Below are 26,546 nucleotides of genomic sequence, written 5' to 3'. Positions count from 1 at the left end.
AAATGATAAACAGAATTTCATTCTTTGACAGGCACTAGAGGACACATTTCAGCAATGTCTGTGGCCACGTCCTTTAAAATCTGGCTCTGGTCTACAGTCTGCAGAATAGCTTTAAGATTGCACCAGAATACTCGCTGCTTGCGTTCATCTGCCGGCCACTCCAGGTACGTTTTCCGCCTAAGCAGCGTTCTTAATTTCAGAAACTTTTTGGGCAGAGAGTCTGTTGGTATGGGCTCCAACAGAACGAAGACCAGGGAGTCGTCGTTCACACTAATTGCCCTATGCTGGGCGAAGAACAGTTCATAGTTGCACCACTCGCTCTGCACAAAGTGTTTGGACAGGATGAAGAGGCTCTTGTAGCTGTCCTCCACACAATGGATTATATTGTCCACAATCCACTTCCCAGGTTCAAAATCTCTCTCATGGACACAAAGAGACAGGCCTGACCTTTCTAATTCAGGTACCAGCTGAGATCCCACCCAAGTTGAGTCATGTTGGCTGTAGGAAATGAAGGCATGGTAGCGGAAGGTGGCATTTAGCAGTCGATCAGCCCTCTTATAGCCTCTCCTTTTCATTCGCATCCAAACCCAAAGCATTTTGGTGTACCAAATACCATCACAAGCATAAACAGTAATACCCAGAGCAGTTCCTACCGCAAATAACACCAACAGAACCACAGCAGCCTGCAAGCCTGGTTGACAGGACAGCCATCCGTGCTCATACGTCTCCAAATGCCTGCCGGTAAATGACGGCGGGGTGCTGCAAGTGTAATCCTGGGGCCAATCTGAGAGAAGTGATTTATTAAATGCCGTCATGAACCAAAAGGAATCACAATCACAGCTAAATGGATTGTAGCCGGCTTTCAAATTCCTCAGCTTGGGGAAGCCTTCCATTGATTTTTGGCTAATGAAAGTAATTGCGTTCTGGTCAATGTGCAGGCTTACTAACATAGGAGCCCGAAGATCCGCCGGGATGACCTGTATGCTGTTAAAACTCAGATAGAGGTACATTAGTCTGGGAAACAACGATGAAATATTTAAAGGAATAACCCTTATGCCCGTCTTCGAAAGGTCTATCTTCTGGAAGTATGGTGATAGGTAGCGAAATATGTCGTTTCCTAGATTGTTGTGGCTGAGACTCAACTCAATCAGATGGGGAGGCCAAAAACACGGTTTGCCAATGGAAATAGAGTTGAAACTCAAGTCAAGAGACTCTAAGAACTTCATATCATTGACGTTTTCGGCAATCTCAGCGAGGTCGTTGAAACGGTTATGGCTTAGCGAGAGTTTTCTCAAGGCTGGAAACACTTTGTATGATGAACAACCAAACCACCAGAAGCCACTCTCATCCAAGAGGTTGTTTGACAGGTCCAAGAGTTGTAGAGACTTAATGGCTGAAATTAGATTGCATGGAAGAATATTCATCCCGGTACCGGAGAACTTCAAGTAGGTTAGTTTGTTGACTAGTTCCATACTCACGTTAAAAGTGGGGTAGTGGTACTGATGGTGGTGTACACCATCAAGCACAAACGCTCGTAGATTCGTGGTGTGATTCTGCTTTGGTAGCTGGAAGCCATCAGGAGTGTCCTCATTGTATGTGATGTTTAAAAACACTGTTTCCTCAAAAGATGATTTCCAAACATTTTTGAACAGTTTCCCCATCACAGAGCTGTTTATCCAGGTGTCTACGATGCTTAAGTTACTGAGGACACGCAAATCTTTAAAAGCCATGAAAGGGTCAGTCCTGATGGTACATTGGTCTGGAAACAACTTAACCAGCTGAATTTTTTTAGTTTGGGTTTGGTCAAAATCCATAATCATGTTACTGAAAATGTCGAAATGCTGGCAAAAAGTCACTTTCAGAACAACTTCCCGTAATGATTTGAGTTGTGAAAAAGAGCCATTTTCATAGTTTTGCAGTTCCGTTCCATCTCCAAATATGATTTTGTTCAAACGGATATTTTGAAGAGGAACAAAGTCATGCACATTAACAGAACTAGCATCTTTACTACCAATCGCAAGGATGGAAAGGTAACTTAAGTTACCAAATGAGCCTGGAAGTGCATAACTGGGATATGGATTGCTGGAAAGGTCTAGCATCCTTAGCTGGGGCAAATGCAAATTAGGAATGACGGTCAGATGGTTGTAGGAGATGTTGAGTACTTTGATTGCAGAGTTGTTGCTGAAGGCATCAGGGGAGATGTATTGAAGCCCACAGTGTGTGACTTTGAGGAAGCAGAGATGGGTTAAACCAGACAGGTCACCATGAACAATGCTGGAGATGTTGTTGTGGGACACATCTAAGTACTCTATGCTGTTTGATAAATGTGATGGAATCCTTGTTAGATTATTATTGGAAAGATCTTTTGTGTGCTCAGTCAAAGTGGAACAATATCCAGATTCTTCACCATGTGCTTTTAACGAAATCAGTAAGAGGCATGAGATAAGCACAGGCCAGATGGTGGACGACATCCTCTGAAAATAAAAAGGTATATATCTGTTAAATCATGCATTAATTATATATGCATTCATTTATTTTGCTAAATGTGCAACTGAATAGCTAATGCACAAATACTTGTAAAATAATCGAATAAAAAATAATGATATGTAAATATAAAAATAAAAATGTAAATACATAATAAAAACAATATATTAAAAATCTAACAATATAATAAATATAGATATTATAAAATATAATATAACATAAAATATGATATTTTACAGTTTCTTGTACTGTAGATTATTTTTGACATATAACATTATTAAAACATTAAATGACTGCTATGCACTTGCTTTAACAAAAAACAAACAAACAAACAAACAAAAAAACAGAGAGAGAAAGAGAGAGATAATAAACAATACAAACAAACAAAAAAAAAATAAATGGACATTTACCTTAGATACAAAACATGAAAATTTGATGTTCAATAAATCATTTTATGATTTTCCTCCGTTCCATTTACAGCTTGAGCTCTGCTGTGCACTTGATTATGTGGCCTTATAAAGACACGCCTGCACATGGTATTAACCATATTAACAAAAAAAATTTCACAACGGTATTTTCCGGAGTACTTGAACTTCCCTAAATGCACAATACTCATCTTCTCTAAATGCCCAGAGGGAAAACCTTAAATGGGCAAAAGAGTGCAATACCTCTAAAGTAATTTATATTAAATGTATCTACCACACATTTAGTTAGTTTAGTTTCGTTACTGAAAGGTCACATTTCAATATGACTTATCTTTTGACTGCGCATTTGCATATTTAAAATAGGCTTTACTCACTCATGTTAATGCTTATGTTCAAGCTCTAGTTGCAACACCTTCCATCAGTGCTCTCTATTCAATTCATATACTGTAGGCTTTACTCACTCATGTTAATGCTTATGTTCAAGCTCTAGTTGCAACACCTTCCATCAGTGCTCTCTATTCAATTCATATACTGTGTGTGTATAGAGAGAGAGAGAGAGAGAGAGAGAGAGAGAGAGAGAGAGAGAGAGAGAGAGAGAGAGAGAGAGAGAGAGAGAGAGAGAGAGAGAGAGAGAGAGAGAGAGAGAGAGAGAGAGAGAGAGAGAGAGAGAGAGAGAGAGGTGTGTATAGAGAGAGAGAGAGAGAGAGAGAGAGAGAGAGAGAGAGAGCACTAAAAGTGCTAGGATTTCATTGAAAATGTTAATGCACTAATTAAAGGTCCATACTACTGCAATCCAGGAATGAACAAAAAAAAAAACAACAGGGGATGCCAGGGATTTGTTTAATAATGAGATTTTAAATATTTAACACCAGTCACAATGATAATGGTTTCAGGAGAGAGAAATAACCAGACTGTTGTTGTGGTGACATTGCTAAGGTCAGATGAAAAAGGGAACGGTGGAGGGACTTTCCTTACTACTGTCTTACAAGAAAAGCTGTTTACATCTGACATGTGATTATGCACCTTTGTTTATATTATGAAATGAATTGATTAACAAAAGAAGTTATATATATATATATCTCTCAAAACATTTCTTCAGAATAAATTATGTTTGGTGCTCAGCCATCTTTTCTTCTCAAGATGCTACTTATAAAGCATAATCACCAACTCAGTTTTGCCATGTTTGTTTAGTTCTTGAGGGTAGTTTAGATTACTACATCTGTGTTCTAAAAACAAATGGTGTATACAGGATTATTAGTGACCAAGAACGAATCATCAAAGAAACTATAAATGAGCAAATATTACAAAGAATATATGCATGGTTCCTCTTAAGGACAGTTATTAAACATGGTATGTTCAATTGTTCAATAAGGAATGGGATTTTTTAAAGGAATTCTAAACAAATTACTGTATTTTTCGATTTGCTTTGGGATAAATGTGCTTTTCAAAATTCCCAGCAAAACTGTCTGCTTCTAATTCTGTCTGCTTTTCAGAGAAATTGAAAAATCAGTCAGTGGTTACCTAAGTAATATATGACATCACTTAAAGTAATTAGCTTGGAAATTACCCTTTACATTTACACAAAGAATGCAGATCATATACTATAATCTTCCATAATGTGATGAATGATCACCCTACATGTAACGATTTGTATATCTTTAATATTTTATTATATTTATATTATATTTTATTAATATTCACTCCAAAAGACACTAATTTGTGTACGACCAAATTAACTTAACCTGATTTAGAAAAATAACATTTGAATACATTCTAAGCATATTAATGTCATTAATAAAAACATGTATAAATGTTATTAAGTTAGGTTGATAATGTAATAATTTGAGGAAGTGTTGTTCCCCTGCTTTCATTAATAACAGCCACGCGTTGGAATGTTTTGATAAGGCACTAGACTCGTGTTAGGTCTTCGGTTTTCCGAAAACACCCGATTACGACGCGGTTTTTATTTTCCGAAAACACTCGATCAATTACGGCGCCTTCGGTTTTCCGAAAATAGCCGAACGCAGAACAGCCGCTTTCCGGAAGATCCGGGTGCTTGGGCTTCAACATAAACAGCAATGGCGGAGGCAGCGGCAGCGGCAGCGTCAACAGCGACTCCAGCAGTTATCGGAGGCTGGACGAAGCACGTAACCTGCAGGTTAGTGAAAATCAGTCGAGGGACGCGGTTGTCGCAGTATTAAACGGTCTCAAATATTAAACGCAACCACCTGTCCGTGCGTCGACGGCGAGGCATCGGATAACGCCGCTGTCTTTGTGCTGAACTGGATGAGTGTGTGTGTTTGTTGTTGTAACGCACCGAATCAGCGATCAGTCCGACAGGGGCTTCTATTTGCGGTCCTTTCTTCCTCTGTGTGTGCGTGCGCGCGCGTGTTTATCTCTGCAACATCCGTGTTGGTAAAAAAAACAACAACAGATATGGCAGTCAGTTTGACAGCAAAGAGTATTCAAGGAAGCCGTTAAAAACCTTGAGTTTACCAGTTTCGGCAGCAGCCAATGTGTCAGTCTTGATGATTTATGATTCATTTACCAGGCTTTATCCAAGTCTAGCCATGACTGTACCAAATAACCTTTTTATCTACCAACATATCTAGTAGTATAAAATGCAAGTAGGTGTTTTTGAGTTTTCAAACCTAAGCAATATGTAATGTTTACATTAGCACTGTTGTCAAATGTAACATGCACATATGAAGGGTTCTTTGGGTCAAGCGGTTTATACAGTAAATGATGTGAGCAGTGTATTATGAATCATAGTCAAAGGCTTTTTAAGGCTCTGATGCTTATTAGTATGACAAGGATATTGATCATTTTATGTTAGGATGTCACAAAACAACCTTTGTTCATGCCTTCAGATGTGTAAAATGGAGTGGGTTCTGTGTGAGTGTTGTCATATCAAGCTCAAAAAACATTTTCATTTGTAGGTATTTCATGCACGGGCTTTGCAAAGAGGGTGACAACTGTCGATATTTACACGACCTCAGCAGCTGCAAGCCAACCATGACCTGCAAGTTCTTTCAAAAAGGATGCTGTGCTTTTGGAGACCGTTGCAGGTAAGAGACGCAATGATTAAACATTTAGACTCAAAATGTGCTTCAAAACAACTGCTGACTCTCTTGACTAGATCTGTGCAGATGTTACATAACATCAAAGGTAATGTAATCTGTATTTCTGTGTTTGGGGCCGTAACACATGAGGTGTGTTTAAATGTAGTAGTGGTAAGCAAGGCTTCTGAGAAGTGCTGTGTGTAGCTTCAGTAAGTACCCGTGATATTCGAGAAGCAGAATTTTCTGTAAACAAGTAGTTGAGTTGGTCGCTTTCTTAAAGGGATAGTTCCCACAAAAGCTGTGGGAGTATCTTTTTGCTGCCAAACACAAAAGTTGAGTCTTTTGACACTGGCTGCCACTGAGTTTCATTGTATGAAAAAACTGTCACTTAAGAGATGTCAAATTAACTATTACAGGTCGAGTTGTGTTTGCATTTTACGCACAGGAGGGAGCCCCTGCCCCTTTAATTGCCGATGCTAAAGTGCCTTTTCGGTCCGATCTAGGTGCCCCCGGACCGCAATTTCTACCAAGGGGGAAGACCGCGAATGTGCACTCGTAATGACACTCCGGAGGTCTGTGCACGCCACTGATTTTATGCATTTGTCTTACATTAATGTTGCCATTTTTATACCTAAGGACACCAAGTGCACTACAAACTGGCCTACAAACGGACCGTTTGCATTTGTGTTGTATTAATAATAATAATAATAATAATAATAATAATAATTTAATAATAATAATTTATGCATTTAGCAGACACTTTTATCAAAAGTGACTTACAGTGCATTCAGCCTATACATTTTTCACCAGTATGTGTGTTCCCTGGGAATCAAACCCACAACCGTTTGTGCTGCTAACACAATGCTCTACCACTGAGCCACAGGAACAACATTATTAATGTCATTAATGTATTAATGCTGCTCTAATGTAATACAAATGCAAATGGTCTGTTTGTAGGCCGTTTCTTTTTGAGTGCAACTACTGGCGTTTATATACCTTTGGCCATTGCAGTCAAACGCATTGGCACTGGAAGCAGTGTAAAAATTAGCCTGCGAGCCAGACAGTGCAGACAATGTTTGTCTCATATCTGTCTGCGGTCAAGTGTATCCCCATAGTAACTGCTGCCCCCAGCTCGGCAGTATGGGAATGTCTTTGTTTGCCGAGGCTGTTCTATGACAGCATTACATCTGACCGAGAGCTCCCTCTTGCTCGGCTTGAGAGGACTGTTTCCTGTGCTTTCAGGGTCTTGAGCTTAAATATCTGATGTCTGGAGTCTAGATTGATGTCTGACAGAGTTGTATTGTCGGCTTTGTCAGATGTATGGGGAGGTGCAGTGATGCTTTTGTGTCCATATGGGGTTTACCACATAATTTTTTTTTGTGAGGAAGGGGGGGCTGAGCTTTCATTAAGTTTGTGTGTAGAAAAGGCTTCAATGTATGCTTCATTATGGATGGAGTAATGCGTTACTTTACTAGTTACTTGAAAAAAGTAATCTGATTACATAACTCGCGTTACTTGTAATGCGTTACCCCCAACACTGATCATTGCATGTGAAAACTAGCTGTTCCTTATTAACAATTATGTTGTCTGAAACATTTCCTGAGATGCAAGCAACCCAACACTACATATAAGACTTGTTCTTGTACACTAGTAAGGTCGACTGGTTTACCTAGATTTGTTTTCTTCTATTGTTGTTGAAATGTTTAGCCATTATATTTTCATTAGCATGCTGAAGACCGTAGACAGTTTGCACTGTAAAACCCACTCGGAAATGTTAAGTATTTATATGAATCACTTCTGAAAGAGGCTAACTGCTGCATTATGAGTGTGAACAAGACATGTACTCACCATGGTAACCAGACACACTTTTCAGGTTTGTGACTGTATCAGCTTGAGAAAAAAAATATCACCAGTGGGAAACACTCTGACACCTAAGACAGAAAAAACACCCAGGCGCTTAATGATTATAATGTGCTAAAGCCTGTCTAAAATAGTTTATCTGAACACATTGTTTTGATAACAGGCAACACTCACTTAAATATGTTATACTAGTAAAAATGTAATAACATTTCATGACTATTACAGACCACAGAGAACAAGTTTTTCATTCAGAAGCTTTCATTTCAGAGATAAACTATGTAGGCCTAGGGGGCATTTTCATTGCATGGCTTACCTGGTGTATCAGTCCATATTTTATTGTATTTTCCATTAAATTTGCATTGTGCCTCAGGTATGAACATAGCAAACCTGCCAAGCAAGACGAAGTCCCTAGTTCTAAGCCGTCGATGCCGCTGACCGCTGCTCCCCTTGCTGGCACTCCTGATCCCGTGTCTGATGGGCCAGGTGGTACGACCGATGCCCAGGAGAAGCCCCAAGGCTTGGGGGCAGTGGACTGGGTCAATGCTGCCGAGTTCGTGCCAGGGCAGCCCTACTGTGGGAGGGGTGAGTGTAGCAGGGAAAGATGTTCAGTTGTCATTGCAAGACAATCTGTGAAAACACGGTGCCAGCAGATAAGCCAAGCATTCGGTGTACAATATGAAGGCTGTTTTACAATTAGGCTTTTATTTGAGATCTGTTTGTTTGACCAATGCTTTGGTTTGTCATAATAATGCTGTCACTGTTTTGGTGGTTACTGTTTTTGTGGCACACTTCTTCATTGCTGTATACAAGAACCAAAGGAACTGATTTTCACTTCCTGGAAAATAAATTAGAAAAAATGTATCTGGATTCTCTTACTCTGATTCTTTGACAGGCAGATTGGGCTTGAACTAGCTATAACGTTTCCATACATTTTTGTAAATAATTAAATAATGTATTGTTAACACTTAACAATAAGGTTCAATTCGTTAACATAAATGCTGTAAAAGTATTGTTCATGGTTAGCAATTAATTTTACAATGGTTTCGGTGTTGCAGTTACACTTATGCATTTGTCAAGTGCTTTTATCCAAAGCGAGTACATTCAAGCTGTGCATTTTATCAGTTACGTGAAAGCATATCGTATTTACTTAATGATGTGCAACGAATTCGATCATTGGCACTCGATTGAGCCATTAATGGAATCTGTGTTGCAGAACTCCAGACAGATGCCACTCTGCTATAATAGTATAGAAATAATACTAAAATAACACTGCTGTGTTGTAATGTAGCCCATTAAATGTAGGCTTTTTACAGTTGCCAAGCAAGGTAGCAACTTGGCACATTCTTATGGAACATGTGGCCTCAGGTGTGCATTTATCGCTATTTTATGACCACTTCAAACGTGGCGCATACAATCAGAACTAGCCGTTTTATAATGCAGCATAAATAATCAGCCCCCTTACTAAAGTTTGACTGACCCTGCAGACGCAGCAGAGCTCAGGCTGTGCTCTACCAGTGTGCTCTCTTGTTCTCGCTGGCCCAGACTCTTACATTTATCTTAAAGGGTGACTTCATCAGCAAAGAGCTGAAGGAACAGTGCTGTTTCTTTCCTAGTCTTTGGGTGGCGGCCAAAACTCCTACATTCAGGAAAGCAGGTGCTTTTCTTCCAGCGTTTACTGTGGTAGACCACATTACGAACCTGTCAAATACATCAATAAATCTTACGGTTTCTTTCTTGCAAATTTCTTTCAGGTCATTTATGTCTCAGTCTAAGGGACTGGATTTTTTTAAATCCATTCTGTCATTTGTGGTGTCATCTTTAGATTGTAAACAAAAAGATTGGTATCTTTCAGCCCACACCACAATAATGTGGTTGATTTTCTATCCCTATCCCAGGAACTTGGTTGTTAAATCTTACAATATTTGTTCTCCCTGCAGCTGACCCAGTGCAGTTAGAGGGGCCTGGACCTCTCATCGAAGAAGAGTACGACAAAGAACTAGCTAACAAAGAATTGAAGAAACAGCTTTGCCCGTACGCCGCTGTTGGCGAATGTCGCTATGGCCTCAACTGTGCCTACCTCCATGGTGACGTTTGCGACATGTGTGGCCTACAGGTCCTCCACCCTTCCGACACCTCTCAGCGCTCGCAACACATCAGAGTGAGTAGCGGACTTGCATCTTTTTCTCTTTTCATTTTCGGAAAGTTTTAGAGTAAAATCTCGTATTGTTTGTTTACGGCAGGCCTGCATTGAAGCTCACGAGAAGGACATGGAAATCTCGTTTGCCATCCAGCGTAGTAAAGACATGATGTGTGGCGTGTGCATGGAGGTGGTGTTCGAGAAAACCAATCCCAGCGAACGCCGTTTCGGAATCCTCTCCAACTGCAGCCACTGCTACTGCCTCAAGTGCATCAGGAAATGGCGGAGCGCCAAGCAGTTCGAGAGCAAGATCATAAAGTAAGACTGTCCTCAAGATAATTAAACGTGTATTAAGTTGAATAGGATTCTGGGGAACTGATCTTTAATCATTTTGAATATTATGATCGTTAGTTTAGGATTATCATCTCTAATTGTAATTGTCCACCTCTTCTTTTAAAGATCAGTGCTGGTGTAAAAGGAAGAACCATATTTTTATTGACAAATCAATGTGTTCCCAATCAGGTCCTGCCCAGAGTGTCGAATCACATCGAACTTTGTCATACCAAGCGAATACTGGGTGGAGGACAAGGAGGATAAGAAGCAACTCATTCAGAAATACAAGGATGGCATGATGTATACAATTGAGAATTTCACTGAATAAAGTCATAGTTAAATTGTAATATTTAAGTAATAAATAAGTAATAATTAAATTCTGTCATTTACTCACCCTATTGTCGTTTGCCTTCCATGGAACACAAAAGGTGACTTTCTGCAGAGTATTCTGGACACGCTTATCCATATGTGACCCTGGACCACAAAACCAGTCATTTTTTGAAATTGAGATTTATTCATCATCTGAAAGCTGAGTAAATAAGTGTTCCATTAATGTATGGTTTGCTAGGATAGGACAATATTTGGCCGAGATACGACTATTTGAAAATCTGGAATCCGAGGGTGCAAAAAAAAAAAAATAAAAATACTGAGAAAATCGCCATTAAAGTTGTCCAAATGAAGTTCTTAGCAATGCATATATTTGGCCGAGATACAACTATTTGAAAATCTGGAATCTGAGGGTGCAAAAAAAAAAAAAATAAAAATACTGAGAAAATCGCCATTAAAGTTGTCCAAATGAAGTTCTTAGCAATGCATATTACTAATCAAAAATTAAGTTTTGATATATCTACGGTAGGAAATTTACTAAATATTTTCATGGAACATGATCTTTACTTAATATCCTAATGATTTTTGGCATAAAATAAAAATCGATAATTTTGACCCATACAATGTTTTTTTGGCTATTGCTACAAATATACCCAAGCGACTTAAGACTGGTTTTGTTGTCCAGGATCACATATAATGAAAGTAAAGGGGGCTGGGACTGTGACAAAAATGACAAAATATGCACCATAAATGTTTTTCACTTTACTAGTGCACTATATTCCAGATCTTCTGAAGTCATACTACAGCTCTGTGTGATTAACAGACCAAAATGATCATTATTAATTATTCCTTTAAAATCTTTCCCTCCACTGTAGTTTTCATATCAAATTAGATATTAATTTTCATGATAAATGTGAGAACCAATTCTGTGTTGCTTCAGTGGTGTTAAATGGCATTGATGTGTCATTTTTGAATGCCATGCAGATTTTGTAGTCGTTTGGTGGAGGGAAACATTAAGATAAGTAAATGACAGAATTGTACTTTTTGGGTGTCGTTTTAAGCCCGAAGCATTTTATGATTCATTTGTTTGTCCATCTTCATACCCAGGAGTAAACCATGCCGATATTTTGATGAAGGCCGTGGGACCTGTCCGTTTGGAGCCAACTGCTTTTACAAGCATGCTTTTCCTGATGGGCGTCTGGAAGAGCCTCAACCCCAGAGGAGACAGACCGGCTCCAACGGAAGAAACCGGGTAAAGCTTCTACTGAAGCCTAATGGCTATTTTCTCCCAATGTTAGTGCCAAACTGAAAATTTCGTTACATGAAATCTTATCGTATTTACTTAATGATGTGCAACGAATTCGATCATTGGCACTCGATTGAGCCATTAATGGAATCTGTGTTGCAGAACTCCAGACGGACACCATTCTGGGATCTTTTCGACGAGCGGGAGAACAGCGACTCCTTCGACAACGAAGACGAGATGGTGACGTTCGAGCTCAGCGAGATGCTCCTCATGCTTCTGGCTGCCGGAACCGACGATGATGCCACCGACTCCGAAGATGAGTGGGACTTGTTCCACGAAGAGCTGGACGATTACTACGAGCTGTACCTATAGCAGGCCTCCTTCCGTCCTTCGCTAACTCCCTCCTAGACTAACCCTTGTCCCTATTTACTCTATTAGAAACTAGACAGCACTGTCTTGTGTGACTGATGGGCAGTAGCATCTTTTTTCCCCTGTGTTGTGGCAGTGCCTTTCAGCAGGCCATTAAAACGATTCATTTCAAATTCAATAAATGAATATTAAACACGTCAAAAGACATTAAAAAATAGCTCTTGTGCTAAAAAATATTTTCTAGAAAGCCTTCTCCGTTATGTGAGTCTGTCCATGTCTGGTTAATGTACTAGAATAAGTATAAAGAGCAAAAACAAAAGTAATTAAAAAAATTGCAAGAAAGGACACTAAGTTATACAGTATATAAACTTGGAAAGATATATCTAACAAACCTTACCGAGATTATCTCAGGTGTGGGTTTGACATGTTTCTAATTGACTGTGAGGATACAGCAACTGTGTATGACTTCACTAACTGGTGGCTGTCAATGCTTCTGATATTTTTGAAATATCCCTCTTATGCACTGATTTTGACTGGGTGGGAGGTGGTGGTGGCGGGGAGCTTCCTGGAGGTCACAAATGCACTTGTCAACGTTCACACGGACAACTCGTGATATTTATCCTTAAATGTAATGTCCTTTTGTTTCTCTCTCTATTAAGTATCCACTGAGTTGTTGTTTTTTGTACCTGTTTAGCTGTACCTTATTAGCTGTGGTATCCCATGGGAAGTCCCTACGAACTGAGTGCGCTGATAATTTGTGAATCTGGACTCCCAAAAGCAGACTTAAATGCATTCAAATATGAAGCTGAATGTTCATCAGTTTAACTGTCTATTAATTGTAAATCTGTTTTGCTTCAGTGAATATTGCATATTAAGCTCAGCTGGCAGTAGGCAAACCACAAACACCCAATTGTTATTCGGTTCTTGTCGAACTTGGTCGATATGCATATGTTTATACAGAAATGTGCTTGTTTTCTATGGTTCAGAACCATCCAATGTAACTTGAAATTAAAGTTTATTATCAAATTATTAGTTGTCTATGGATTTTTATGTGAATGTTATTGACAGATTGGTCATATTTAGCCTTAGAGATAAAATATCCATGCAGGGCATTTTAATTGCCTCTGTAGTTCTGTGTAATTGAGAATAGCCTACTGTCATGGTATTTAATTTAGCAGTTATGCTGTGGTCTTATTGGAGGTTGATGGCGGTTAAAAAAAAGTCTTATTAATTCTTGTAGCTATACCTACAAAAAAACTTTTAGAAAACGATGGTTTAAATGTTATAAGTTTAAAATCTTTTACAAATCAGCATTAAGAATACAGCCGACACACACTGTAACAAGTCTGCAGCATCAGACTCATAAATAATGATACTCATTATGTTCATACTAGGCTTCTGATGTCCTACATCAGGCTTTTGTGAGTGATTACGCTTGAATGCACACCATCTTTAAGACAAATGCGACTGTCTATAAAAGTATTGCTTTGGAGAGGCCTTTTGCATTTGACTTGTTTTCCATTTTTATGGAAGCTGTTTTGTGAGAGGCACATCATATATCAACATTATTCTTATTTTATCTACATAATCTTTCCAGAAACAGCATCTTTGAATAAAATGCTTTGCAGGTTTTATTCTGAGATTGCCCCCTTTTTTATAAATTATTAGAATTACTAATAATTTTAATAAAACTTTTAAAAATTGATATTTTCACCATGGCTTCACCAAGTATAAATATTATCTTGTTAAACATATAATATTAATTTATTTTGTGAAGGTAATTCATACCTTTTACGTCTAATTTTTCCACATTTCAATTAAAATTTCCCACATTTTAATTAAAACTTTAATTTCATTGTCTTTTAAAATATAATTTTAATATGCTTGTATTGTAAGGTAAATTACAGATAAGAAAAAAGTTTTTTTAATATTGCATTTTTATATTCTTCTATAATTTCTATACTGTATAATTTATTTTGTAATATTTAAAGCACATCTTTACTATTAAACGGCTATTTGGTGAAATAGAGGCCTATCAATAGGAAATCTTGTCACGAAAAGAAAAATATAAATTCAATAGCCTGCAATAATTTCAAACGGGGAGATAAAATGTTTAAAACATGAATCCATGTTTTTAACGAATATCAGATTCGTCGATTTAATCATCACGTAGTTCATTATTTATCCGTTTTAATTGGGAGGGATTCTGTAAATTCACATTCCATTCCAACGCAATTCCATAACGGGATTTCCTCCTCTGCCCCCTTCAGCGGCTAGCATTACACCAGCAGAGCCAAAACAAGTCAGGAATATAAGGCATGAATACAATGACTGCTGAAATCATAAAAGACATCTCCCAGCCCGACTCACCCGTCTCCTCAGCACCAGAAAACGGACAGCTGTTGTTCATCCGAAGCGTCGCGTCCAGGAGGGACACACAGACCACCAGCGGCAGCGCCAACCTCGAGGAGGGCAGCTCCCAGCCCCTGGTCTCCTCCTCAGCCACAGCTCAGCCTCAGTCTTACACCATGACATCGGGCGAATTCATGCAGTCCACCCCTCTGTTCGTGCAGAGGTCTAATAAGAACCTGTTTTATAAGATCTTGTGTTTCCTCGTGCTCGTTCTCCAAGGAGGCATGTTGGATTTCTACCTCATCATCTTCACGGATCTCTACTGGTGCTCGTGGATAGCCACGGATCTGGTGGTTATATCGGGATGGGCGATCTTCTTCATGAAAAACGCCAGGAGTAAGCGCGAACGAGCTTGTGGTTTCCACCAGAAGAGCTCCATCTTCGGATGCAACCTCGGGGAGTTCACCTTCGCGTACCTGGCATGGCTCATCTACGTGATCGCGTCCACCCCGAAAGTGGTGCTCGTTCTGGAAACGTCCATCCTCGATCTGATCGCCCTGAAGGTGCCATTTGGCATCACCGGGTTTAAAATAACCATGCTGCTGTGCGCGCCTTTGCTTTATTGCCTCATCAACTCAATCATCGAAGATCCCAACGGTGCCACGCGCTTTCACTCCCAAGGTTGCTTCATGAGCACCTGCTTAGACATCCTGGACAGCTTCACGCTGGTGGAACTGCTCCTTAAAAACGAAATCTCCAACATATACCTTAGGTACACGGTTATATCCGTGTACTTCATCGCATTGGGCGTCCCAGTTGGTTGGCTTTACGAGTTGACGGCCTCAAAGATGAACTGTCGCTGGATATGGGCGAGGTTCTTCACCGGCGTGCTGCTCAACGGACCACTCTTGGTGGTCAGATGTTTCCTCGTCTTTGTTTACAAAACGCCCATATCGGTTTTCATGTTCAAGAACGTCTTCTTCTTGGGGTGTAAGTGCCTGGAGCTGGTGGAACAGTGCACGTCCTTAAGAGGTGTCCGGAGGTTTGCACGTGGACGTGGGGGTAACCCAGCCCAGTTCTCCCACTGCGTTTCCGAAAACGACATGTGTCCTCACGGCTATGTGAACACGCTGGCTGTCAATACTCAGTCGTAGATGCTCATTAGGGACTGGCTTTGACCGGCCGTAGGCTAGTACACAGTGTGCATCAGCCCATTTAAGGGGAGGTACTACAGGTGCTAACATTCCTTTCCTTTTAATCAAAATGAAGATAAAACACACAAATCAGTTAATAAATAAATAAATAAAATGTATTGCTATACTTTGTAAAAGTAGCCTACGGATTCACTCTAAAAAATGCTGGGTTAAATACAACCCAGTGCTGGGTAAAATAGGGACAAACCCAGCAATTGGGCTGTTTTGACCCAGCGGTTGGGTTAAATGTTTAACCCAACCTTCTGGGTAGTAACCCAACCGCTGGGTCAAAACAACCCAATTGCTGGGTTTGTCCCTATTTTACCCAGCACTGGGTTGTATTTAACCCAGCATTTTTTAGAGTGTGAGGTATGGTCAGCTGCGAGCGTTAAAATTAACAAAACATATTTTAGAATTACAAATCACAAGTTAATAAAAAGTATTTTTTTTATAACGTCTTAACAGTGTGCTAACTGGGACGTAAATGCATACTGACAGAAACGCAGTATGCAAATTAGCCATCATGTAATTAAATTTTCACAGGTGTGCATAATATAACAAGTGAACTCCACAAAAATGTGTTTGTGTGATTAACTCACTGGTTGCTAGTTGTCCGACTTGTTTGCAAAAAAATTTTTTTTTTTTAGCAAATTAATAAAACAACAAAACTGACAATAACCAACAATAAGCAAAATTAGGATTCTGTACAAAACATGAAAAATTTGGTTTATTAGGCATTGGCCTAAATCCAAAATATAATTTGTGTCAGACAAGCCCAATATAGCTAACTGATTTTACATTATTTACTTGGTAGCCTATATGTGATATAAAATCAGAATAATTCAATGTTTATGACAATATTAGCCAGTATTTGAGACGTGTTTGTCAGAATAGCCAAATCTAACCAAAATACACATTTATGCCTGTAGTACCTCTCCTTATGAACACCCTGTCGTTCTCCTCCACTCTCAACAGGTGCTACAACCAAGCCACTCAACGTGCCAATGAAAAACATTCCCACCTGTGACCTCTGCAGTATATACTTAATGAATTGGGACGTGACTGTCAGCCAGTGCTTATATGATGATAAGAGAATTTTTGATTTGCACTTGTTTTGTGAGGCACTTTAATTACGTGAGGACTATTCAACTGAGGAAAGGTTATAAGTGCAATGTTGTATAATTTATTTTCTATGTAAAAATGTCCTTAACTGACAGTAGGCTCATGTAGACACGTTTATAGTGTTTTCAGATACTTTGTCAAGAGATGTTCCTAAATGCACTCGTCAAGTGTAAATATGCCTTGTGACTTGTTAGGCTTGGTGTACACTTCAAATTGTGAATGTGATGTAGTCCTTTCCTAGTTGAAATACTTTGTCAGTGGCAATGATACTTAGGAATGGAAAACTGCCGAACGGTGTATGATATGGATTCATAATGTTCCTTAATGTAATAATAGGCTACTTTAAGCATAGAGTCTATGAGGATAACTGTAATCCATCTTTAATGACCAAACTCCATTGCTGGTCCCAACCAGCCGTATTACCATCATCAGTTTGTACAAGGCTACCTCTCTTTACAGAACCTCATGGTTGAAATCACAAACTAGTCTGTTATTCTGCTCAATTTCAGATGCTATTTTATTCATGCCAGTAAATGAGGTATGATTATCACAATTAATAATATTTTGATCATGACAATTATAGTGCTGATAGACAGACTTCAAGAGGACACTATCCATTAATCTACATGCAGTGCATCTATGTCTAAATGAGAATCTAACTATGTATATTTCCAAGCTCCTTACTTACACTAAGTTTACACCAGGAACTTGAACAAATATGTCAAAGCTTAATATCCATGTTTCTCACTCCAAGTCTTCACCAAAATGGAAAATTCTGACATCATTTACACACCCTCATGTCGTTTCAAACCTGAATGACTTGCTTTCTTCTGTGCAACACAAACAAAGATATTTTAAATAATGTTTTTGCGCATATGAAGATAGTCTATGGGGTCCAAACAATGTTGGTTTGGACCCCATTGAACTTCATTGAATGGACAAAAAACACATTTTTCAAAACATCTTGAATAAATGCATCCAGGTTTAGAGTGACACGAGTGTGAGTAAATGATCACAGAATACTCATTTTTGGGTAAGCTATCACAAGCAAACTTGTCCTGTCACTTTTAGTTTTATAACGGAGTATTATATATGCTAGTCTAACATGTAATTACTAACAAATGTGCATCCTTATTCTAACATATTATTACTCTTGTGCTTTGAGGATTGGGGTACAGGGTGAGCTAAATATGTTACATATGCAGGCCGAAAGTGCATTATGGGATTTTTGTGCCTCATTGCGCAGTATTTAACCTGACAAATATATACCACTACATACTACGCATGTTTTTTAAACTACAGGTTTTAGTGTATGTACATAACCTTTCTGATAAGGAAAGCGACTTCCAACCCCACCTCTCGCTATTTATCCACATGAATGTTTTACAGAGGAATTTCTTACAAGGGCTTTGGTTTGCAAGTTAAGTTATGTTTACATAAGACATTATTTGCACTGCAACAGCTGCAAGGGTCTAGAAGCATCCTGGTTAAATTGGTTAAAAAGTAATTTGAGGTCCAAAGTTGGATGTAATTTGATGCAAGTAAAGTGATTATTTAACTAAATTAGTAAGTAAAAAGAATTACCAAATAATGCTGCTTTATAAATTTAGAAATGTACTTACATAATATTATATACAAACTTCCAGAGTAAATGGTTATAGCTGTTAAACTGGAATGAAAAATAAAATACAATAGTTCAATATAATACAACAAAACATTTCATCTGAGCAAATATGAAAAGACAATACAAGTGTAACATTGCAAGCCCAACCAAATTTCTTAGACGTGTGTTCGGTAGCTAACATAAGCTTAAAATCATGTGCTGTGCTGTTCTATATCAAGCTGTTTAACAAGGTACTTGTTCTGCTCCACAGTATCCTCTCTCTATTTATCCACATAAATGTTTTACAGAGAATTTTCTTACAAGGGCTTTAGTTTGCAATTTAAGTTATGTTTACATAAGACATTATTTGCACTGCAACAGCTGCAAGGGTCTAGAAGCATCCTGGTTAAATTGGTTAAAAAGTAATTTGAGGTCCAAAGTTGGATGTAATTTGATGCAAGTAAAGTGATTATTTAACTAAATTAGTAAGTAAAAAGAATTACCAAATAATGCTGCTTTATAAATTTAGAAATGTACTTACATAATATTATATACAAACTTCCAGAGTAAATGGTTATAGCTGTTAAACTGGAATGAAAAATAAAATACAATAGTTCAATATAATACAACAAAACATTTCATCTGAGCAAATATGAAAAGACAATACAAGTGTAACATTGCAAGCCCAACCAAATTTCTTAGACGTGTGTTCGGTAGCTAACATAAGCTTAAAATCATGTGCTGTGCTGTTCTATATCAAGCTGTTTAACAAGGTACTTGTTCTGCTCCACAGTAAAAGAGCTGATCATTGAACTCGTCCATCTAGTCTGTTTCCTGTTTCTGTTGACACAAATAGTTTGAATGTTTTAGGAGTGACGGCCAAACATAGATTGTTCAAGAACACCGTGCCATGGTACTACGGCACACTGCAAATCACAAAAACAGCCAAAAGACGTACAAGAAATTCAGATCTCCGTTGTACTGGTGCAGAAACTAGAAGAGATCGGGCTGTTCTGGAAGAGGTGCATTTGTAACTTGGCCAGAGAGGAACAGTCTTGCTGAAACTTGGGGTCCTCCCTCACTGTGGAATATCTGGAACCATATCCCTGATCGGACCCTCGTGATGGTCTCGTCTCGGAAGCACCCTCCATTTCACTTTCCTCCATCTCCAGTGGCTGGGACATGTCCATCTCCTGATTCAGATTGAAGCTGTCTTCCATTGAGGGTGGAGGCGCTATCAAAAAGCACTTTCTGCTGTCCGTCGGACAATTATCTGATGGTTCTCCCAATGGAAACGCAAAAGGAGGATGTGAGGGTTCCACTGGTCCTGGTTCAGCGAGGAAACATGGATAGATTTGTGGGTCCATTGGTGTCCTAATACCAGTCACGCTGGGTAATTCAAGAGGACATTCCATTGGTGGATAATAGGAAAGTACACTGTGATCTGGCTGGACTCTTGGATTAATAATCACCACAGATGACACTTCAGGGTTCTCTTGAATTTGGGGACTTACAGAGCAGACACTCTGGGGCTCTTGATTGATGTCTACCTCCTTCACAAGGATTGGGAGTCCGATGTTTAGCATAGGTGTTAATTCATATATTGGCTGCATGGGCATCTCAAGAAGTGGATCGGTTTCCCCTCTCACTTCCTCCTCGCTGGTCACGCACTCTTTCTCAAACCAGTCTTGATTCTTCAATTGGTGTGCCTGGAATGCTTCGATTGCGTTCCTTAAGGCTTCGCCCGAGGGGCAATTGAAGTACTCGTCCTTTCCGATACCCTCGATACAGTGCTTCACTCCCTGCTGATACTTCTCCACATCGAGGATACGGAAATAGAGCTCCTCGAAATGCTTCATCAGCTTATATTTGACCGCAATGTCAAACATAGACGGCACATCGCCTTCGCTGCTTACGTCGTCAAAGTAAGCCACCAAATACTTCCCGTAAGAAGCCGGACGCTGCATATCAGGTGTAATCAGCTGAAGGGCGAGAGTCAGCATATCACCGACCGGAGAGCGCACGTCTTCCCGGAGGAGGATGCGAGGCTCTCCACACATCGCCCCCCACTTGGCTTGCACTCCTCGGGAGCAAAGGACCAAGATCTTGTTTGACGACTGCTCAATCTGTCGCTTTTTTTCCTCAAGCCACTGTAGCCGGCCGATGGTGCCGAGCCAAGTCGTGTCAAGTAGGTCCAGCATGACCTCAATGCCGCATTTGGCCCGCAGGAAGGCGCAAAGCTTCAGGACTATGTCTGTGTAAAGGGGATGATCTCTGGAGTAGATGATTAATACGGATCGTGGGCCGGATGAAACTGGTGGTACAAGACGTGGTGGTTCCTGTGGCTTTTTTTGACCTGAATTAAAATAATTTTAAAAATTAGAAACAGGGATATTCCTTGAAAATGATTGTTTACTGCATATTAGTTGTATTATTTCAGCCCTAGCACTATCTGTGTGGCTACCCACAGGAAGTTACTCTTGAAAGACATCACTGCCACTGTTATGTAACACAATTAAAATCACAGTCTTTGAAGATAAAAACATCCATCTTAAATGTCAATGCTTACCATTCTGTGGTTTCCTGCAGCGCAAATAAATAGCACAAATACCAATGGCACAAATTAAGAGGCATAATCCAGCACAAATGATCTGAAGTGCTGAGTTGTTCTCAGGAGGGCTTGTTGGTACTGTGGAACATATATAAAAATGAGTAAAGTGGCATTATGCTTTTTACATTTTTTTTTTCTCAGTAATTCAAAAGGTGAAGCTGTTTCCATACACACCAGGACCACATATGTTAAAACTGTGATTCTTTCGACGACAGTCGTTGGCACACTTCCGGAAAAATGGCTGGATCTAAATAGGAATAAACACTATTAAGTCAATACACTAGTATATAAGAATTGTTTTATATGTAATCTTACTTTATTATTGGTGTAACATGTTTGTTTAGGCCAACACACCTGAACATCAAAATTACAGCATGTACGTGACCAGTTCTCCAGGTTATATGTCACATTTAGTAATGGATTGCTCTCCTAAACACAAAAAAACACCCTTTGAAAACAGTTGTGCCCAGTTTTATGTGCAGAGTCATATTATCCAGCCTTATTCATTTGGATATATTTAAATAGACATACAGATAAAATGTCTTACATTATAAAGAGTCTTCATTTCGGTGTCCCTGTTGCACTTAAGAAAAACATTGTATTTTTCTGCGTTCTCTCCAGGATTAAATGCAACATACAGAATATCCTTGCCATTTACATCTGTGGTCCTTCCTACGGTAACATTGGGTCGCCATGTATCCCCTAAGCAAAACATCAAACCAAATGTATCTCATAGGATAAGAAGTGAATACATACTTTAATACATAAGGTTTCAGGGTTTCTAGGTGTATATATATGTATCTGATTTGTAACCATTTATAAATAAGCTCTTCTCTCACCTCTTTCAAAACAGATTTTGGTTGTTCTCATCAAAAGGTCGTCACAACCTGTGGTTACAGATCAAAACTGAGCTATCATTCTGAATATAAATTGTCATGTAGAAATATTTGAACAAAATTTTTGTTTAATTTGTCACTTACCTGGAACATTAACTTTTAAGTTAATATTGTAACTGGTGTGTTGTAAATTCGGCTTGGGAAGGTTGGAGACAGTCACTACATATGTGCTGTCTGGATCTACCACAACTTTATCCAAAGAAAAAGACCACTAGAATAAAACAGATCATACATTAGTATTTGTGAGAATAAATAGAATAAAAACACAAATAAATCAATCAATCAGTCTTGCCTTTTCACCAACACTATTTCTCATGGACTTAAAAACTTGGAGGAACTTGTAATGAACACATAGATGTTCATTGGTTGATGACTTCAACACAGCAAGCTCTGTTCCTTTCAAATGAATTATGCTTCCTGCAAAAAAAAAAAAAAAAAAAAAAAGGTTTATTAAACTTTGATGACTACAATGTGGTCCTAATTGGGAGATAAATACTTATTGATATACAAAATGAAAATAAAGAGTCCTTTTACCCCCTTTTGAAATCATTAAATATAGAAAATGTCTTAGTATTGGTACCAGTGTTGGGGAAAGTTACTTTTAAAAGTAATGCATTACAATATTGCGTTACTCCATAAAAAAAGTAACTAATTACAGTACTTAGTTACTTTGTATGGAAAGTAATGCGTTACGTTACTTTTGCATTACTTTTAAAATCTGGACTGGGCTTGCTTGTTTGTTTTTAAAATAAAAAAGTTATATTTTTCCTCCCTCCCCCGACGAGCCGCCACTGCTAAGAATAACGTTTTTTGGTTCAAATGTGCTGATTAGATTATAGAATAATGAATAGAATAATGTTGGCTGTGGCTATCATACAAACATTTGTTATTTTAGTTCACAATCATTTGTTAATGCAACACAATTCTTAAACATTTTATCACATTACTTTATTCCATGAAATCAGTTTTTAAATCTAACATCATGCACTCATATAGTTTAAGTTAGTACTCTAAAATAAAATACGCTCCAAACTTAAAGAACATTTTTTTATTATTTTGTCGTTCTTGTGGTATAGCAGAAAAATATCAATGGCTAATATTTAGTAAAAAAAAAAAAAAAAAAAAAAAAAAAGGTTTATTAAACTTTGATGACTACAATGTGGTCCTAATTGGGAGATAAATACTTATTGATATACAAAATGAAAATAAAGAGTCCTTTTACCCCCTTTTGAAATCATTAAATATAGAAAATGTCTTAGTATTGGTACCAGTGTTGGGGAAAGTTACTTTTAAAAGTAATGCATTACAGAAAAAAAGTAACTTGCGTTACTTATTTCAAAAAGTAACTCAGATATTCTCTTGTAAATTAAAAAGTAATGCGTTACTTTACTAGTTACTTGAAAAAAGTAATCTGATTACGTAACTCGCGTTACTTGTAATGCGTTACCCCCAACACTGATTGGTACACACATTTAGCATTAAACAATGTGATTTCTTCATCATGAGCTTCATTATAGCTTTTTAATACAGTAAAATATAGGTCTAAATGCACAATTTAAAAGGGTCCCTTTGCATTAAACTTGATTTTTTTTTTCAAGAATTTGTCCAAGTAAATGGATTTTTTCACATAATGTAACACACATATCTAAGACTTATCTAAAAACACATGACACCCACCATCATCCTTTGCTTTCCATTCTGCCACAATCACTGGCTCCACATCACCTTTCATATTGCTTCTTACATCAACATACACTGACAAATCATCCGGTTCGCTGGGAGTGAAATCTGAAGGAATGAGCCATTCTTTATACAGGCAATTATCTGTGGAGGAAAATAATCAAACTTCAGTTAAAATACAACTCACAACAACAATAAAGAATACTAAAGAAAAATGAAAGCAGGACTTACTGAACTCTGCAGTACACTGTACTTCCTGGAGAGCGAGAAAGAAACTACAATTGATCGCAAAAATATGACCCTCATTCAAAACTTTAAACCCCAAAGAGACCATATCAGTGACTACATAAACACATTTAACATATCTAAATAAATACCTAACACTTTTTGGTATCTGCTGCTGGTCTTTATGTATTATCTTACCTCTCGTGTACAGTTCAGTGAGCGTCCATTATCCATAAGTCGGAGATTCAGCACTACAGGTATGAAGGGGAAAAACACAGCACCTTTCAGGTACAAGAACTTCATGATCCGCGTTTGAACCGACATAAACCTCAGTACAGCTAAATTAAAAAGTTTTTAAACAGGTTTTTAATAGACGAATGAGTTCGACAGCGACAAAGAGCACGGTAAACAAGTTGGCGTAGGTGCAGGAAACAGCCGACCTATAAAAGCTTCCTGGAATTATTGTAATATGCAAAGCAGCGTGACTCGCACCTCCTTTTTCTTTGGAAACGCTGTCTGGTTGTGTCGCGTCGCGTCATCGTTCAAGACGCGTAGCCTACTGTACAGTTCGCGTTTTGGGCGTCATAGCAAGACGCGTAAAAGCGACAGTCTATATTATTGTTATTATTAATTATTATTATTATTTTACTGAATACAATTCACAAACAAACAAAAAAAAACTGAAATTATGCAACGCCAAGAGAACGAGCATAAAAATGTGGCACATCGTGAGTGCCAACACGACTTCACATTAGAAAAGAAAGGATAAAAAGGTAAATAGGAGAAGAGTAAATTACTTTAAATAAATAAATAAATAATAACCGTTAAAAACCTTCATATTGTATAAAAGTAAAGGCACACATTTTTTATTAAACTGTGGTTCCTTTTTATTTTGTTTGCGTAATTTAAACGGTTGCATTTCCACATGAGGGCGCTACTTCACCACTGTATGTATGTACTGTATGTAGGCCTGTTTATCAGTCTGTTAAAATATAAGCACATAAAAATATAGATATTATTAGTAGCCTATACAGATGTCAGTCCTGATAAATGTGGTAATTTCTTCTAGGAAAAAAATATTTACTTGTATGGAAATATATATACATACATTCTGATTAATAATATTAGGCTACATCTGTGCAACATGGAGGCAGCATTTTCCTTTTAAACATATATATACATATATATGTTTAAAAATAAAAATGCTGCCTCCATGTCACACGCACACGCACACGCACACGCACACGCACACGCACACGCACACGCACACGCACACACACACACACACACACACATATATATTATTAATCTATTGATATTGATGTTGCAGTTGTCCTGAATGGCCTCCCTTTTTAAAATGAGTGTTCAAAAAGACACAATCTGAAAATGTAACACTGTTATCTCAAAAAAAAGACATTTGAATGGGATCACAAATGCCACAGATTACTAAAATGATGCACAGCTGTATTATGCAAGCACAGTTAACATTCACTTAGGCTACATGCTTTTTGTGACTCTATATGTTTCATTCAAACACAATTTAACATATTATTCTCAAAACTTCTTCTCATTTCTACAGTGCTCCTCAAACCTACAGTGCTGAAGAGAAATGGACGAAACAGAACAGATGAGGCTGGAGCGTCTGCTCAGGTGATCGGTAACAGTCACAGCCTCAGTCTCTGTACTGCATACTGCACTCATGAACCAGACCCACAGTACAGATCAGCCAGTCTATATGAGGGCCAGACAACACACTGTCCCAGTATCAAAATCCTCAGATTAACCATGGCATCACAGAATGAGGGCTACCCACACTTAGCCCAGGTGTGCACACTCCTGTTTTCAAGTACTGGCCGGAGATTAGAGGAATCTAGGGCGCTAACATGATGCATCTTGGGATTTGAAGGGAATTGTTTGGATACTTCTATGCAGGTTGGACAAAAACGTTGACTTCTATTAAAAAAATACTGTCTTTCATCTCATCCATCATTCCGGCACCTTAGAAGTTACAATCAAACTTTTGTGAAATCATGACAAAAAGGCTAAAAACATCTTTAGTCTCATACTAGTAATCTTGTACTGATTTACCAACTAAATAACTTTGACTCAACTTGTGTAACGTAAGTTTATACAGTATGTAGGCTACTATATTTAAAAAAAAAAGTGGGCTCAATAATCTTATCAGAACATCAACAAGTAATTTGAGACTTTCTCTAAGTTCAGTGTTTTACAGTCATATGAAAATTTATTATGATGGCTAGGCATGCATTGTCAGAAATTGCACCTTTAAAAACAGTTGGGTTAAAACATGTCACATTTATTGCTTCTCTGTGATGAGATCACCTGTTTTAGTTGATATATGGAAAGAATTGTGAACAGACTGTGACCAATAAAACGCCTGATTAAGACTGACAAGTCTGTGCTTTGACTGAATGAGACGTATAAACAACAGCACGGTGTATATGCCAAGGTGGTCTGAAAATGGAGCTAAGAAATGTCACACACTGGCAAAATCCTTTCATTCTTATGAGTTTGAAACAAGATTTTTTTGTTGATTGTAGTTGGGGTCAAAGACAATTTGGAAAATTACTCCACTAGAAAATTAAATCCGACCAATGACA

General features: G+C 38.3%; 4 protein-coding genes across 4 annotated transcripts; 2 read left to right on the top strand and 2 right to left on the bottom strand.

Annotated features, from left to right (window-relative positions):
- Nucleotides 1–17: 17 nt before the first annotated feature.
- LOC107694234 (toll-like receptor 1) lies at nucleotides 18–5,260 on the bottom strand. Its single transcript, XM_016493872.1, has 2 exons — nucleotides 5,227–5,260; nucleotides 18–2,474 (listed from the first exon to the last, which is right to left on the bottom strand). The coding sequence occupies exon 2, from the start codon at nucleotides 2,469–2,471 to the stop codon at nucleotides 18–20; it is 2,454 nt and encodes an 817-aa protein (XP_016349358.1). The 5' UTR covers nucleotides 2,472–2,474; nucleotides 5,227–5,260.
- On the top strand, nucleotides 4,971–13,269 carry LOC107694290 (probable E3 ubiquitin-protein ligase makorin-1). The gene is made up of 8 exons (XM_016493950.1): nucleotides 4,971–5,067; nucleotides 5,849–5,977; nucleotides 8,202–8,413; nucleotides 9,769–9,989; nucleotides 10,072–10,286; nucleotides 10,491–10,601; nucleotides 11,736–11,880; nucleotides 12,037–13,269. Exons 1-8 carry the CDS (start codon nucleotides 4,988–4,990, stop codon nucleotides 12,244–12,246), a joined length of 1,323 nt encoding a protein of 440 aa, XP_016349436.1. The 5' UTR covers nucleotides 4,971–4,987; the 3' UTR covers nucleotides 12,247–13,269.
- A 1,292-nt stretch (nucleotides 13,270–14,561) lies between these two features.
- Nucleotides 14,562–15,857, top strand: LOC107694250 (cat eye syndrome critical region protein 6-like). The gene has a single exon (XM_016493888.1). The coding sequence runs from the start codon at nucleotides 14,562–14,564 to the stop codon at nucleotides 15,747–15,749; it is 1,188 nt and encodes a 395-aa protein (XP_016349374.1). The 3' UTR covers nucleotides 15,750–15,857.
- A 2,961-nt stretch (nucleotides 15,858–18,818) lies between these two features.
- Nucleotides 18,819–24,405, bottom strand: LOC107694289 (interleukin-17 receptor A-like). Its single transcript, XM_016493949.1, has 11 exons — nucleotides 24,124–24,405; nucleotides 23,932–23,956; nucleotides 23,698–23,844; nucleotides 22,313–22,437; nucleotides 22,105–22,231; nucleotides 21,964–22,011; nucleotides 21,672–21,826; nucleotides 21,479–21,553; nucleotides 21,299–21,371; nucleotides 21,083–21,202; nucleotides 18,819–20,869 (listed from the first exon to the last, which is right to left on the bottom strand). Exons 1-11 carry the CDS (start codon nucleotides 24,247–24,249, stop codon nucleotides 19,479–19,481), a joined length of 2,412 nt encoding a protein of 803 aa, XP_016349435.1. The 5' UTR covers nucleotides 24,250–24,405; the 3' UTR covers nucleotides 18,819–19,478.
- Nucleotides 24,406–26,546: the final 2,141 nt, after the last annotated feature.

The sequence above is a fragment of the Sinocyclocheilus anshuiensis genome, unplaced genomic scaffold, assembly GCF_001515605.1.
Source record: "Sinocyclocheilus anshuiensis isolate Anshui unplaced genomic scaffold, SAMN03320099.WGS_v1.1 scaffold1316, whole genome shotgun sequence".
NCBI lineage: Eukaryota > Metazoa > Chordata > Actinopteri > Cypriniformes > Cyprinidae > Sinocyclocheilus > Sinocyclocheilus anshuiensis.
The sequence above is the reverse complement of the archived record's forward strand: the minus strand, read 5'-3'. Positions and strand labels throughout refer to the sequence as shown.